Source organism: Kogia breviceps, chromosome 13 (assembly GCF_026419965.1).
Source record: "Kogia breviceps isolate mKogBre1 chromosome 13, mKogBre1 haplotype 1, whole genome shotgun sequence".
NCBI lineage: Eukaryota > Metazoa > Chordata > Mammalia > Artiodactyla > Physeteridae > Kogia > Kogia breviceps.
Genome location: NC_081322.1, coordinates 69,941,407 through 69,956,244, shown reverse-complemented (window position 1 = coordinate 69,956,244; position 14,838 = coordinate 69,941,407). Strand labels below are relative to the sequence as shown.

The 14,838-nt window shown below is 37.1% G+C and overlaps 1 protein-coding gene across 5 annotated transcripts in view; it reads right to left on the bottom strand.

Moving 5' to 3' along the window:
• Nucleotides 1–9,198: 9,198 nt before the first annotated feature.
• ADGRG6 (adhesion G protein-coupled receptor G6) overlaps nucleotides 9,199–14,838 on the bottom strand; it is a 136,260-nt gene continuing 130,620 nt past the window's right edge. For 3 of the 5 annotated variants that reach the window (XM_059082950.2, XM_067010909.1, XM_067010910.1), the window contains 2 exons: nucleotides 11,910–11,955; nucleotides 9,199–9,533 (listed from right to left, as the gene is read on the bottom strand). In XM_059082950.2, coding sequence (XP_058938933.1) covers nucleotides 11,942–11,955 — 14 coding nt within the window. In that variant the 3' untranslated portion in view covers nucleotides 9,199–9,533; nucleotides 11,910–11,941. The remainder of the gene's footprint in view (nucleotides 9,534–11,909; nucleotides 11,956–14,838) is intronic. The other 2 variants (XM_067010908.1, XM_059082952.2) reach the window with 1 other exon arrangement.

Sequence of the window (14,838 nt, the reverse complement as noted above, 5' to 3'; positions counted from 1 at the left end):
ATTTAATAGAAATTAAATGCATGGAATTTGATGTATTCTGTCTGTAGTTTCCCTCTCATTTGTTAAGAAGATTTGAGGGACAATGTAGTCTGGCACAAAAAGAAAACCCAAGATTGTTTTATTTTATAAATCCATGATTTCCATGAATTCATTTCTCATGGGAAATTTCAACTATTGATTTGACTTCTTTCCCATTAGATCATGCTATCATCCTTGAAAAGTTATTTCGTTGGTTTTAAGAATAGGGAACTAAATGCAGTAAGGACTTGCTGACATATTTGAAATCAGGAGAATAAGCAACTCTGAGTACATTTAACTTTGCTTTCTTTTAGCATATATTATAAAGATTGCAAAAGACCATACTGATATTTGCTCAGAGTAAGAAACAATTTAGTGGAGTACCTCTGCAAGAATTGTGGAGACAAACAGATGCACTGGGCATGAAAATGGAAAAGTAAATTATCTTCATATATTTGGGACAACTGTTATTAATCTACCTACACAGCGGAAGACCTTGCCTCTCTCCACAAAACATCAGTAAGTTAACTCTACATATAAAAGAGACAAGAAGGAAAATTAGACCATAATGTAGGAATAAAATGCACAAAATATGTTAAATTTGAGATCTACTGAGTGGGAAGGGGAACCTTAAGTCAGGTCTCTTAAGACTCTTTAAAGAATTTCAGTGCCTCAGAAATTAGGGACTGTTTCAAGGTAATTTTTCAACCTAATCCCCACAACTGTATGAGGTGTTATAAGATATAAATGAAGAAGATAAAAATCCCCATAATTATTACGTTATTATAAAGCATAGACGATGAAAAAAATTAATAAACAACAACAAGAATACTTTGCCTCAGATTCCTCAGACTTGTGCTTCCGTGCCCAGACAGTTCTAAAGAGAACTTTGATGCTGAAAAAGCCCTGACTTCACATGCCCTTAGAGCCGGGGGGAGGTATTTCTGGGGAAGGAGATGCAAAGTGAGGTGAGACACAGCTTTCCACTCGGCTGGAGAATCTTTGGAACCTGAGGGTAAAGCTGTTTCAGTGTTTGGTTTCTATTAATGAAATTCCATGAACACAACTACTTGATTTTGGACTTACCAAGCCTCCACAATCTTACAATCCAATTCCTTGAAATAAAACTCTCTTTATATATACACATATCCTGTTGGTTTGGTTTCTCTGGAGAAGCCCGAATAATCAAGAATGTTAGATCTGTTATATAGTACATAACATATATGTACACACACACAATGCAACCACTGAAATGAATGAGCTCTATGGCCCCCCACATCAAGTTAAAACTAGCCTGCTGACCAAGTGAACAGAACATCCTTTTAGGAGGATGCCAGCCATGCCCTGGTTGTCTCTAGGTTTGAGGTTCAGGGTTCAAGAGAGAAGAGAATAATCTCAGCTAAATGCTTGAGTTGCTTTCTTCTCGGTGAAGGAAGCAAACAGAACTCCACTTGGCATTCTTGGGCCATTTTCATTTGCCTGAACAACATGGAGTGATTTTTAAGAGAAGAACTATTTCACGAAACCTCACAGTTCATTTTCATGAGCTTTAGGAAACAGCACTGCCATCATTTAGGAAACAGATTCTGGGTCCCTGCCCACCCCCACGCGAGCCTCTTAGAGGTTTGTGCTAACAAGAATTTAGAAGGAGAGAGGGATTAGGGTCCAGTGGATTTGCCCTGCTATCTTGTTGTGACTGAAGAAAGCAAGACTTCGCACATCATAATTCTACCCAGAAGCACTTGGAAGCCCTGAAAGCCCCTCACGCCAGTGAGAGTAATGGACAGAAAAGGGGTGACTGAAAACAAGGAGAGGCCGTGAAATACAGCTTCCTCCCCATGACTCTGGGCTCATCATGGCCCCCTTCACCCCACATACATGCTAAGTGAGATATGGGGAGAATTAACTTGAGGATTAGGGAGAGAATGCCTAAACTTCAAGTGCTCTTTTTGAGTGAACAGGGGTCATGCAAAACAGCAGAACCAAAGTTAGGAAAAAGATCCTGTGAAGGAAAAAAAGTTCGAAGTGAATTGGAAATTATTTGGAAGAATGAAAGCCACAACTATGTTGGCAATCCCTGATAGATTTTGCGGATAAGGGAAAAAAACCAAAACACCAACCAACACTTTGTAACTACAAACTGAGTTTTCTATAACTGTGGCAAAGATCTAGTAAAACATTGTCTAACCCGTGTTTGGAATCCTTGCTTGCAATCGTTCTTGAGAAAATGTCCTTTTTACAATTCTTTATTTAGAAAACATTCTGTGTATATAGTTTTCTACCAAAGTTTTTGAAGAAATAATTTTCTATTACCTTCAGATTAAAATGTTCATTGGAAGTGGGCTAATCAAATAGTGACAACTTCTACTTGCAGAAATAGATCTGTTACTTTAAAAAAGAATATTAAGATACTTCTCTGGTAGCTGTATTGACCTCTCAGCTGTTCAAGCAGCCCTCTCACCTTGCTCCACATCTTTGTATTGCCATAGATGATTTCCCATTGTAATGGGAGATCTGTACACTGGTGTTTCATACAAATTAGGAGACTCTCAGGGCTCTTGAAAAGGAATCACATGAAATGTTATGCCTTTAAAATGCTTCTTGGATCTTTGGCAATGAGTTGCGCGCTAGGAACTGCCCTCCATAACTCACGTGCACACAGCCGTCTCTAATTTGAACGCGAACCTGGCCGAGGCATCCAGAGCAAAGGTAAATAAGCTCCTCTGCACCGTGGGCACGTCCATGTGCGTTTATTACATGACACCTATTGGTTGTGTCTTTCTCATTTACCCAGCAAGAGACCCTGAGTTGCCCACCTGAGGCACATTCTTGGCAACTGTCGAATCTGTTTTGCTTGCTGTCTTCATATTTCCTGCTGATCTGTTTTCTTCTTTCCCTCTGTGGACCGTGCACAGCATTGTAACACAGCTGGGGAGGAGAAATGGAACTTGTGTACCTATGTTGGGAGGATCATTAATTCCACAGATTTGCCGAAAGAAAACCGGGATTTTAATTCTGATTTTCACGGTAAGTACGGCCTTACTGCTGGGGCATCTTCTCTGTTGTATTTGAGAGTGAATCTTCCTATTAATTTTATCTGCAAAAGATTTAATTAGTGCCCTGAAAATACTAAAGTGTTTGTATAGAAATGGCATTTATTTTGGAAATAAAAAAGACATAAAGATGTTTAAAAAAAAAGACATAGAATGCATGCATTCCCTTGAAAAATTCAGATTGCAAAAGATCAAATGATTTGCTTGACATTTAGTTTTTGGGTCTTTGGATTCTGTGTTTAAATAAAAACCACTAGAATTTTTCTATTTAAAGAAGTTAACGGGAACTATAAAATTCTAGTGCTGAAAACATTTTAGCTCTTAAGCAGCTTCTTTTATTTACCAGATAAATAAACTGAGGCCCACAGCAGAGAGGTGACATACTAAAGTCACATAGCACAGACCATTACCAGCGACCTTTCTTCTACATTCTGTGATTCCTTCAGAGTGAAGGAACTGTTGGCTTTAGCAAAATGGGGTCAATCTACCTTTAAGGTAACCCTTAAACAACAGTAATTCTATATGACTGCTTTCTCCAGTTCTTCTCATCCTTACTAGTTAACAGTATCACAGCTCACCATCCTTCCTGCAGGTTGTACCATGGCTTTCTCACTGGTGGAAACTGCTAGACAGATAGTAATAGAGCCCAGGCTAGTAAGCTGGTTGGTATCTCAGTTTTTTCTTTATAATGCAATGAGTTAGCCAGAACAAAAACATATTTATCAGAAGTTCACACAAAGCAAGTCTAGCAAATATTGGATTTTCGTTAACCAATTACCACTGTTCTCTCAGCAACCTAACAGCCATTCAAGGAAACTGATGAATTTATCAAATGGGGATGAAGAGAAATAATTTTCAAATGATCCGTTCAGCTTGGTTTCTAAAACATCTCTTGACTTTACGTAGTAAAAGTAGATAGAGAAAAATATCCCTTGGTCCCAGATTCTTCAAAGTCTGGTCACAGGGCTCCACGAGGACCCTGTGTGCTCGTACATTAAATTCCCTATTGAAGCCAGTTTGAGCCAGAAAACAGTTCCCAAGACAATTGCTCAAAAGCAGGTTTGTGTACTTATTCATCACAGACTTTGGTTGAACCTAGTTCCTTTTCCAAAACTGTTAGAAAAGATTTAGAGTTAACATCAAACTTGGTATCGTCTTGTTCTTATCTTACTTGCCTGCATCATATAAGGTGACATTTAGCAATGAGGGTAAAGCATCTTGAACTGCGTGATGCTAATATGTTTTTTCCCCTTTACTTTGTATTTCTAGTCCATATTCTTACAAACTCATGCAAATCCGAGGTACTCTGAGATCTACTTTTCCAAAACATAAAATGCAAATGGACCAGGTAAACTCCATAATAAATTCAATAAACATGAACAAAGCACCTGTTATGTAGCCAGCAGTGTGCTGTCACCTATGAAAATGAGAATAAACATAACCCAGTGCATCAGACCTTAATATTAATGTCATTCAGTAGAAGAGTCACACATATAAAAATTTAAAAACCAAAACTACAGTATAATGTGTCACGTTTAAGTGCTGTAGACATTGCAGGCACTTACTATTTATTGCTCTTTACAGTATTATGGGAGACAATGTATTAGCTCTAATTTGGCAGTAATGATTACATTTCAGATCTTTACAGATAAACTGAGTTTTTTTAGTGAAAATAGTTTCAAATGTGTCAGATCCATCAGTTCAGGCCAGTGAACCCCTCATAGGAAGGTTACAGGCTTGTCGTCACTTAATATCCTTGATTGACTGATTGAACTTTAGGACAATGAAGGAGGAAATTACTGTAGTGCTCTGGAGATCTTTCTTTTGTTCCTAGAGTACTTAAACTCTTTATTTTGTTATTATTGTGTTATTTTCTCACACAGTGTGACCATATATATATCAATATTAAATTATATTTAATGTGAATATCAAATGTTCTATTCTCACTGATACCCTGACTTTATAAAAGTCATTTAAATTAATTCATGATGAAAATAAGCCAACCAGAAGATGGAACTTAAAAGATTAAAAAGATTGTGGGGTTAAGTGTGGAATCATTTGTCATCCAATTATTCACAAATGTTTAAGATAAATCAATAAGGTTTGAGACTCTAGAATATTAAATGTTTGGTTATGAACCTGAAATAAACTAGTTTTTCAAAATGCACCAAATAAAAAATTTTAATAAGATGATTTGGAGAATGTACTTGCAAAAGCTACTCTAAGGGCAAACACCATTTACCAGCTTATTTGACTTAATTTAGCCAAGGATTTGCATTCCCCGTAAGGTTGTTTCAAAGTTTAATTTTATTCATATCCCCATCCTGATACTACCGCCCTTACAATACCCAACTTGTGAAATCAGCCTCTAATTATTTTAATTGATAAAAATCAGGAAACGCAACGCTGCCTCACTATCAGCCCCTCTATACCTCCTTGCTCATCTAATAACCTGTTCTTCAAGCTCAGAAGAAAGCTATGCCTCTTCCCTTTGCCAGGGCTAACCGTGTCCCTGTGATTCTCATCATCCTCACCCTTGCACCTTCACATTCATTCTTATTTTTTCTCTAGGGAAGCATAAAAAGAAAATGGTTAAGTATTCTTCCTCGAGATGAAGAGGGAAGGAGGGAGGGAGGAAAGGAAGAGAGAAAGAGGGAAGAAGTGAGAAAAGCAGGAAAGTTGGGGGGAGGTAGACAGAGAAAGGGAGGGAGGGGGACAGAAAGAGGGAGAGAGATTTAGTGCTTCTATACAAGAAAAATAGAATGTTACTCGACTGGAAACACCAGTATTCTTCCCAAACACGGTATTTAGAAAGCCCAATTCCTTCAGATTTCAAACTGCTACAAACACAGGTCAGCCTGCAAATCAAATAAGTGTTTCCCACCTACTTCTCACTGCTGCTCCCTCAGCTTTAACCTGCTGTATGTAACTGCAAATGAAGCTTCGGCAAATGTTTGCCTGTTTTCCTAACACGGCTTGGCCAGGAGTTGTGAATGTTGGCTCAGAAGCCCTGAGTGAGCAGTGACCAGCCAACAAGCCTCACAGCGTAGCACTGAGTAGGGCCGTGAGCCAGCGTGGGCCTTGGCTTTCTGCAGAAGAGAGTTATCCTAACTAATCACAGCAAAAGGAAGGGAGGAGGTTCTGTTCTACCCATGCAAGTCAAGTTGGCTAAATTCTGGCATTTTCTAAGCCTCCTATAAATGTGACAAAAAATATCCCATGACCTAACTTCTATGTAGTATTATTGATTTGTTTCCCTTTCAAGATGCTGAAGACTTCCCAGAAAGGAAACCTACATTACTTTTAATTTGCCACAGAGCTTGGCTTTGCATCAGTCATCTTAAGAAAATCTAAGAACTTCAAAATGCATTAATCCCCAGTGAACTGAATCTTTCTAAAATATTCATTTTTAATGTTTTGGCAAAGTAGCCCCATGTCACTAGCTTAATTGCTGCCAGGTTATTTTCCAGTTGTCAAATAATCTTTTCCCATTTAAGAGTCAGAAATAAAAACATTCACTCATAAAGGAATTGAATAATTTGGATCACAAACAACATAAGTATTTATTTGAAAAACATTTTCTATTTAAGTAAAACGGCAAATCGGGTATAGTAGCTTCTTACTACTAATTCTAATTTGCCCTCACAGTCACTTTTTATTCATCAAATTCAGAGTACTGCTACGGAAAACTATTCCACAAAGTATTTAGAAAAAAATATATACAGTCTCTCTGATAAAAAGTTAATTAAAAGAACAAAGCCAGGCAATAGAAATGTAAGATATAAAACAAGCTCACATTTATAAACACAAATAAATAAATATATACAAAAGAGTCTAAGCCAACACTGAACAAATAAAAGCTTTACAATGCAAGTCATCGTGACAACAATGGAAAATATCTCAGGATCTTAGACTGACTCTAACATAATGTTAAAAAAAAGGAAAAAGAAGAAAATAAAAAACAACCCAAAATACCCCAGAGAGTGTAAATTGATATTATTCTCAAAGTTAAGCTCGACTAAATTTTGGCTCCACAGCTAAATTCCTGTATTTCTGTTCTGAGGGGGGCGCTAGATGAAGGTGAGCACTGCATGAGCAGAGCTGAGGGTAGAATTTGACTCAGTCTTTTAAGTCCACTTGCAAGTGTTTCTATTCAGCTGTTTATCCATTTTTTTCCCCTTACCTGACTACTGGAAATTTATAAAGTGGAGCTGATATTGTTGTCAAATTTGAAAAAAAAAAAAAAAGTTTTCCCAGATCTGGATGAATAAGAGTAGAAATCAAAGCTATTTTTAAAGCTATCTCTTAATTACTTTTAACTAAATAAGCACTTGGGGTAGAAATCTCACAGTCGAAAGCTAATTAAATTCTACCATCTCTAAGGCTTGGGGGAAAGTATATGAAGATTCAGTGACTATTTAAGGTTAATTTTCATCTAGATGTAACCTCTGCCCAAATAAGCAGCCTGTTAATATATATGCCTAGAGAAAAGGACATGGCTCTACTGTAGGGTCTTAGTGACCTTAGATTTACTATCCTTTCCTTCTACCTCCCCTGTGAAGGCCAAGCTGGGCCATGCTCCTGTCTTCCAGAACAGTATTCCAGGATGCTACAAAATGGAACAGTATGAAAACCCATTAGCACATTATCATCCATTTAAGTCTGGCCAAAAGCTTCGTGATTGAAGATAAGCAAAAGCTGAGAGGCCCCTTGTTTGCTGCATAGCCTGAAAGCTTTCCTGTGTCTCAGGCTGAGAGCTACCTGCTTCCCGCACAGAGAGAAAGGTCCCCAGGTACTCAGTCTGGCTTCTGCCTTTAATCAGTTTGGTTCTGCCAGAATGTCTAATCTTCTCATCACGTAGGCTGCCACCTCCCAGAACCTGAAACGTCTCAGATAACCAAGAGCAAATGTAAAGGTACAGCATGTACCGAGACCAATTTCTAAGAAACTGGATAGGAGTCCGTCATTTAAGAACAATTAAAATGTGGTCTCTTACACATTCACTAGCAAGCTTATTACTCAGGATAGTTTGACAGTTAGGTTAAGCTGCTTAATATTATGCATGGCTTATATGCAGAAACCTAATCCATAAATAACACCCCATCTGTCTTGCCAGACCTCCTCTGGCTCTTATAATCAGAGGACTTATGTACAAATAGTTTGCAGACTGGCAAGTGTAGACCCACACATTTATAAATTATTTTGATTATGATAAGTCACCCACCTAAGTCTCAGTTTATATTCTTTGGAACAAAACTCTGGAAAGAGGAAGTACGAGGCTTTTCATTTGTGCAAATGGAAATGTCTTAAAAAGTCTCTGGAGCAAAGGCAAGACCATAGAGTCTCAATGGTTGTTTTTCCCGAAAGGGAGAGACTACTGTACACAGCATTCCTAATGGAAATCCACATTCCTCCCATGAGCCCGCAGCTCAATACAGTAGAGCAGCAAAAGCAGAGGTGTAAGAGGGTCATTCTTCAGCTCCTGGGAGCTCCACTCTAATGGAACATCAACAGTAAACTTGATTCAAATGTATAGGACTCAATTATAATTAATGATGATGCTTAAGCCTTGTGTCTTGAATAGAATAAGTGAAATAACACGGCCTCATATGAACTACGTCAAAATTTTGGGATTTCTTTCTTTCTTAAGCATGTTGTGGTCTTCAGGGTTAAACATCTGAGATAATAAGAAAAAATTCCTTTCTAAAGTTTGAGTCAGACATTAAATATTCTTTTGTATCTGTGGTTGAAATTTCATTAAAAAAGAGGAAATGCTAATGCATTCATAGAAACTAGCACTGAGATGGGACCTGTGGGCATCCAAGATAGTTATAAATATTAGTATGCTTTTGATTGCAGAGAAAGATGATGGAGCAAATGGCCATATCCAAATCTAATTATTATGTGGGGTGTGAATGAGCTCTAAACTAGAGCTTGTCCCAAGCTCGGCCTGTCTCTTGCCCTCTAATTATAATATTCCACCCCACAGCCCAAGTTCTGATTGATCCATTCAATCATATATTTAAAAACTCCTATCCCCTGTGGCTACTGAGTCATGCTGCTCTTAGTACTGAAGTTTAGTGATGGTGGAAACTCCCCCATGGAAGAAATACACTGAAAAGACAGATTTTGAATTTCATAAAAGCCTTCTTCACAAAACACATTCTTCATATATATGCAGTTACCTAGGTAATACCACGTTTACATCTGCTAGTCATAGTTTTCACAGCTTGCACATCTTCACGTTGCTGCAGACTGATGTCTCTTTCTTATATTAAAGATATTAAAACTTGGTGCTGTGGCTGAAGGTGTCTGACATGATAATATTTTTATAGAAATTATCTGAACGAGCATTGCAATAACCCTTGACCTTATCAATGACCTGATGGACAGGGATGATTGATGTTTGTTCTCCATCAGCATGGGTCAGTTTTGATGAGGACTTGTCCATGGAAGCATTGTCTGCAAGAAATGATACAAGAAATTAGGCTGCAAGATGAGCTGGTGACATGCCTAAGGGCTACTGTTCTGGACGCTCTATTTTGCACATTAAAGAAGATCACAAAGGAAATGAAGCTCTGGTTCTTTCTTAGTTTAGGTAATAGGCAGCACTAAAATTTCATGTTTTTCATCTTCAAAGTACATCCTTGCATATGAAAGAATGTTAATGTGCCTTCTAGTAATTTGTGTTGGGAGTTGTTTTAAGGACTATTCTTGTAAGTGGTATTTTTCAAAGAGTCAGTGAATAGAATAATCAGAAAATTGCTGCAAAAAATATGTGGCATATCAATCAAACAAGGTAGTAACAGATTATATAACAAATGAATTAAAAGGTGCTGAAATATCTGTGGAAGAAATGATATGATGTCTATGATATGTTTTCAGAATAATACAGGGAAGGGAAAATGGGTAGGTGGCTATGAGTTGATATGAACAAGGAGATTCATTATATTATCCTCTCTATTTTTCATATGTTTGACACTTTTCATAATACAATTTTTAATAAAATATAATTTAAAGAATTTTGGAAAAGACAAGTGAATAAAACATAAAGGCTATTTTGAATGCATTTTCTCATGTAAAAAACCTGTGAAATGATTGCAATATAGAAAAAAAGGTATCTTTTATTAATTATTTTTAAATTATAAAAATCAAAATTATCTTTATCACAATTATTTTAAGTATATATTTTCTTTATGCTACAGTCTCAGAATGATGTTATTGCTGGCAGCACTAATATCAGAGCAATTGATAGCAATAAAGGACTGCTAAATATATTTCTGTTCTGAATTTCCCAATATCACATATTTAAACATTATTTTTCTAGACCCAAAGCTTTCTAAAAGTGGTACAGCTAGTGCCCTGAAACTCAGCTAAGCACTATTATCTACAAATACATATGGCTGTCTTCATGTATCTTGTAGGTATCTGCTTTCCACATTTTGGAGAAAAATGCTGTCTTAAAATTAACTACAGAGATGTCACATCAATGAAAGAGCAAATGACCTTCTACAAAGTACTCAGTTCCCTACAGTTGTATCTTTTCTATTCACTGTGCAAGAGGCAAAAACTCTATCATGAAAACCTGCTTCTAGGAATCATGACTGAAAAATTGGAATGTTCACTCTGGGTGTTCTATATTTTGAGTAAGTTTGACCCAGTAACTGACATAACATTAAAAATCCTCAATAATTGGTAAAAGCCACCATCATTTTATCTGTTGTCTTTGGAAACGGCTCAAATTGTTCAACTGTGGTCTTGGTGTTGGAGCAGACACTAAATAAAATGAAGGCTAAAATAGAAAATGGAGTGTCCATCTCACTAAAGGAAGCAAAAGAGAACAGACGGCCTTTGGAAAGAGTGGGCAGACCGAAGCATGGTGGAAAAATTATGTCCCAGGATTGGTGAGAAAAAAGCTCAGGGAGTCATTTTATAAGGGCCCCGCCCCATTCGGCTCTCAGCAAGCTGATTGATTCTGTGCTTTCCTTTAGTTCATACGATCACTAGCCATTGGTTTTCTGTTGGGAATTTTCCTATTGACTTAAATCTCAATCATGAACAATTTGTACTTCATGTTTTTAGAAAGCCACACATCCTCAAAGAAACTTCAAGGATACAATCATTCTGCTTCACTGACAACTTCCAGGGTCACATACTTTTTCAGAGATTTTGACCAGCTCCATTCCAAATACGTGACCCAATTTTCTGGGTCTTCACAGTCTAAGAAGGCAAAATTCTGAGCAAGGTTTGTATTTCAATATATATGCTATTCCCAGTCCTCTGGGTAGCTATTATATTGTGGATAATATAGATTTTGATTATGGCTGCAAGTTTGAAAACCAGGGGCTAGGGAAATGAACTATTGTTTGACCTATGCTTAAATTTCAAGCAGACAAAAGTCCTCAAAAAGCAGGCTTGGAATCGACAATTTCTCTTTTATGACTTCTGTGAATGGACCCTGACATATCCAGTAATTCATAAGAGCAGTGAAAAAGTAAAGAATTTCACTCTGTTCTATAACAAACCTCTCAAGTACTGCTTTTTTCTTTTTTCATTATTTTACCTGATAATGTGACCCACTAACTCCAGAGCATGGTACATTTCCTAGGAGGAGAGGCTTGCAGACACCCCCATGCAGAGAAGAGCCAGCACAGCACAGGACCATTTGAAATTTCAGAAATTCCAGCTCAATGCAGGAATTTCCTTGTGCTAGCTGAGAAGTATGGTAAAGAACAAGCAATTTTGCTGGTGCGGCAAGAGTCTTAGTTTAATCCATGCAAATATTCTCTTACTACCTTGCAAAAAAATCATGCATTCAAAGAAGTAATAAAAGTTTACCTGAATGATCCACTTTTGTTGAAGGAATGCTCTTAGAAGACATTATCTACACCATAAACATATGAATCAATGCCAAGAAATAAACCATCTAGATATCCATGATGCTATGCAGTGACTTTTTGCATACCCTGAGTGACCCAAGTACATCAGCAGTTTCACTGAGGACTGGCTAGGTCGCAGAAGACCGTTTGTACGTCAGCTGATTGGAAACTAGAATTTATTATACCATGGAAGTAATGTCATACAGCTGACTACATCCTTATACTTGTTGACAAAACCCCATTTAACCCCAAGGATTTTAAAAGAAACAGAAAAACATTAATGAATTCTTAAAAAAAAAATACACAGATTTTGAAATAGTTAAGTTTTCCTTAGGTACCCCCATTTCTGCAATTCATTTTATCTTCTAGTCAGTTTTCCCCATGATGCTTACTATTTCCAAATATTTTAATACTTCCAAAATGTCCTCTGTTCCAAATTATGTACTTTGATATCTTCTTTCACCTCTTAATAGTGGTTCTTTAGGCCAACTATTAGCTGTGTTAAGAGGAAAACAGTTCAATTGGTCTAATTTCTATTCATTCACAACTGACTTACAATGCATTAAGTATTTGCATTTTAGAAGGGGAAACAAAATGAGTATCTGATTTTAAGGCTGATTAAATAAAGTAAAAAATTCACTCACTATAAGTACAGCTGAGCCTTGAACAATGGCAAGGGTTAGGGGCACTGACCCTCCTGCACAGTTGAAAATCGGAGGATAATTTACAGTTGACCCTCTGTGTCTGAGGTTCCTCTGTAGCTGCAGTTCTGTATCCACGTATTCAGCCAACTGCGGATCATGTACTACTATTTGTTGTTTTTACTACTGAAAAAAATCTGTGTTTAAGTGGACCTGTACAGTTCAAACCTGTGTTGTTCAAGAGTCAACTGTACAAGATGTTTTGTGCCAGGGAACTACCAATTAGGTAGAATTATCTATCTCAGACTATATACCTGTTATTAATTTTCTTACACAGGTGTTTCGAGCAGGAGTGCACAGACCTCTTAATTTTAGGCAAAACTGTTTGTGTGCAGGACTCAAAGGCTGGGAGAGAATCCATAGCTTTTATTCAATTCCCCAAAATGTCCCTGACTCCAAGAAACTTTAAAAACTGCTGTACTAAGCTGCTCCAAGTTTTCAGATCTTTCTTTAATTAACCTTGGAATTTAAAAACTCAGTAAACATTCATACTTTTTTTCCACAGTGCTATCTTGAATCCCAGGCAGTGGGGACCCTAGTGGCGCAAGCAAGGACATGTGGAAGGATTCAAATGTACAAACGAGTCATTTGAAATTCAAGTGTTTGCACTTGTGAACATTTATAGACACATTACACAAATCACTCCCTACTTGCAAAAAGCCCAATACGAATCTTTTTGGTGCCATTCGCCTTTGCCTACATTAATTAGCTAAACAAATACAAAATTTAAAAGTTATTTCCATGATCCTTTTAGAAGCATCTTTAATTAGGAAAGTGCTGGATGCTGAGTGTTGAGAGCTGATTGCTCGAGGTTTAATTAGTATTTGAAAGTAGCATTTCTGCTATTTTCAATTGAAATTATTAAAGGATTACACCTTTTCACACTGCTCACTGGCTATCAAGGACTGCAAAATAGTCTTCACAGGCTTATGTCATTTTATTTCACTTCACTTTGTTGTCCTTCATAGAGATTACAGTTTTTATTTTTTATTTTTGCTTCCTTCTTTCATAAAGTATTTTTTTTAACATCTGTATTGGAGTATAATTGCATTACAATGTTGTGTTAGTTTCTGCTGTATAACAAAGTGAATCTGCTATATGTATACATATATCCCCATATCTCCTCCCTCTTGCGTCTCCCTCCTGCCCTCCCTATTCCACCCCTCTAGGTGGTCACAAAGCACCGAGCTGATCTCCCTGTGCTATGGCAGCTGCTTCCCATCAGCTATCTATTTTACATTTGGTAGTGTATATATGTCAGTGCCACTCTCTCACTTCGTCCCAGCTTACCCTTCCCCCGCCACATCCTCAAGTCTATTCTCTTTATCTGCGTCTTTATTCCTGTCCTGCCCCTAGGTTCATCGGAATCTTTTTTTTCTTTTTTTAGGCAAATATATGTGTTAGCATACGGTATCTGTTTTTCTCCTTCTGACTTAATCTCTCTGTATGACAGAATCTAGGTCCATCCACCTCCCTACAAATAATTCAATTTCATTTGTTTTATGGCTGAGTAATATTCCATTGTATATATGTGCCACATCTTCTTTATATTTTTAATAAATTATAGTTTTTATAAATTGAAGTTTTGTGGCAACCCTGTGTGGTCAGATGATGGCTAAGCATTTTTTTTAGCAATAAAGTACTTTTAAAAATTAAGGTGTGTACATTTTTTGACATAATTGTACTGTACACTTAATAGACTGCAGTATAGTGTAAACATAATTTTTATAGGCACTGGGAAACCGAAAACTTTGTGTGACTCTATTGCAATACTTGCTTCATTATAGTGGTCTGAAACCAAATTCACAGTATGTCCAAGGTCCGCCTGTATTTGCACACTGTCTTCAGGATTGTTCACAGACATGCTCGGTGTCAGAAAGCGTGATCATTGTAAATATCATGAAGATTGAATAGATGAACAAACACACGGCGTTTCTCACCATCCTGTATCACCTTCCAAGTATGATGCTCCCTATTTCATACTTAATCAGTGATTTGAAGAGCAATTGCCAGTAACTTTTCCAATGGTTAAGGACTTAGGTATTTTTTTCTCTTTTGACTGAGGAATAATTGACATATATCATTATATTAGTTTTAGGTGTACAACATTATGATTTTATATTTGTATATATTTCAAAGGACTTAAGTCTTAACTGTAACATGTAAGCTGGATGGTACTTCTTTCTG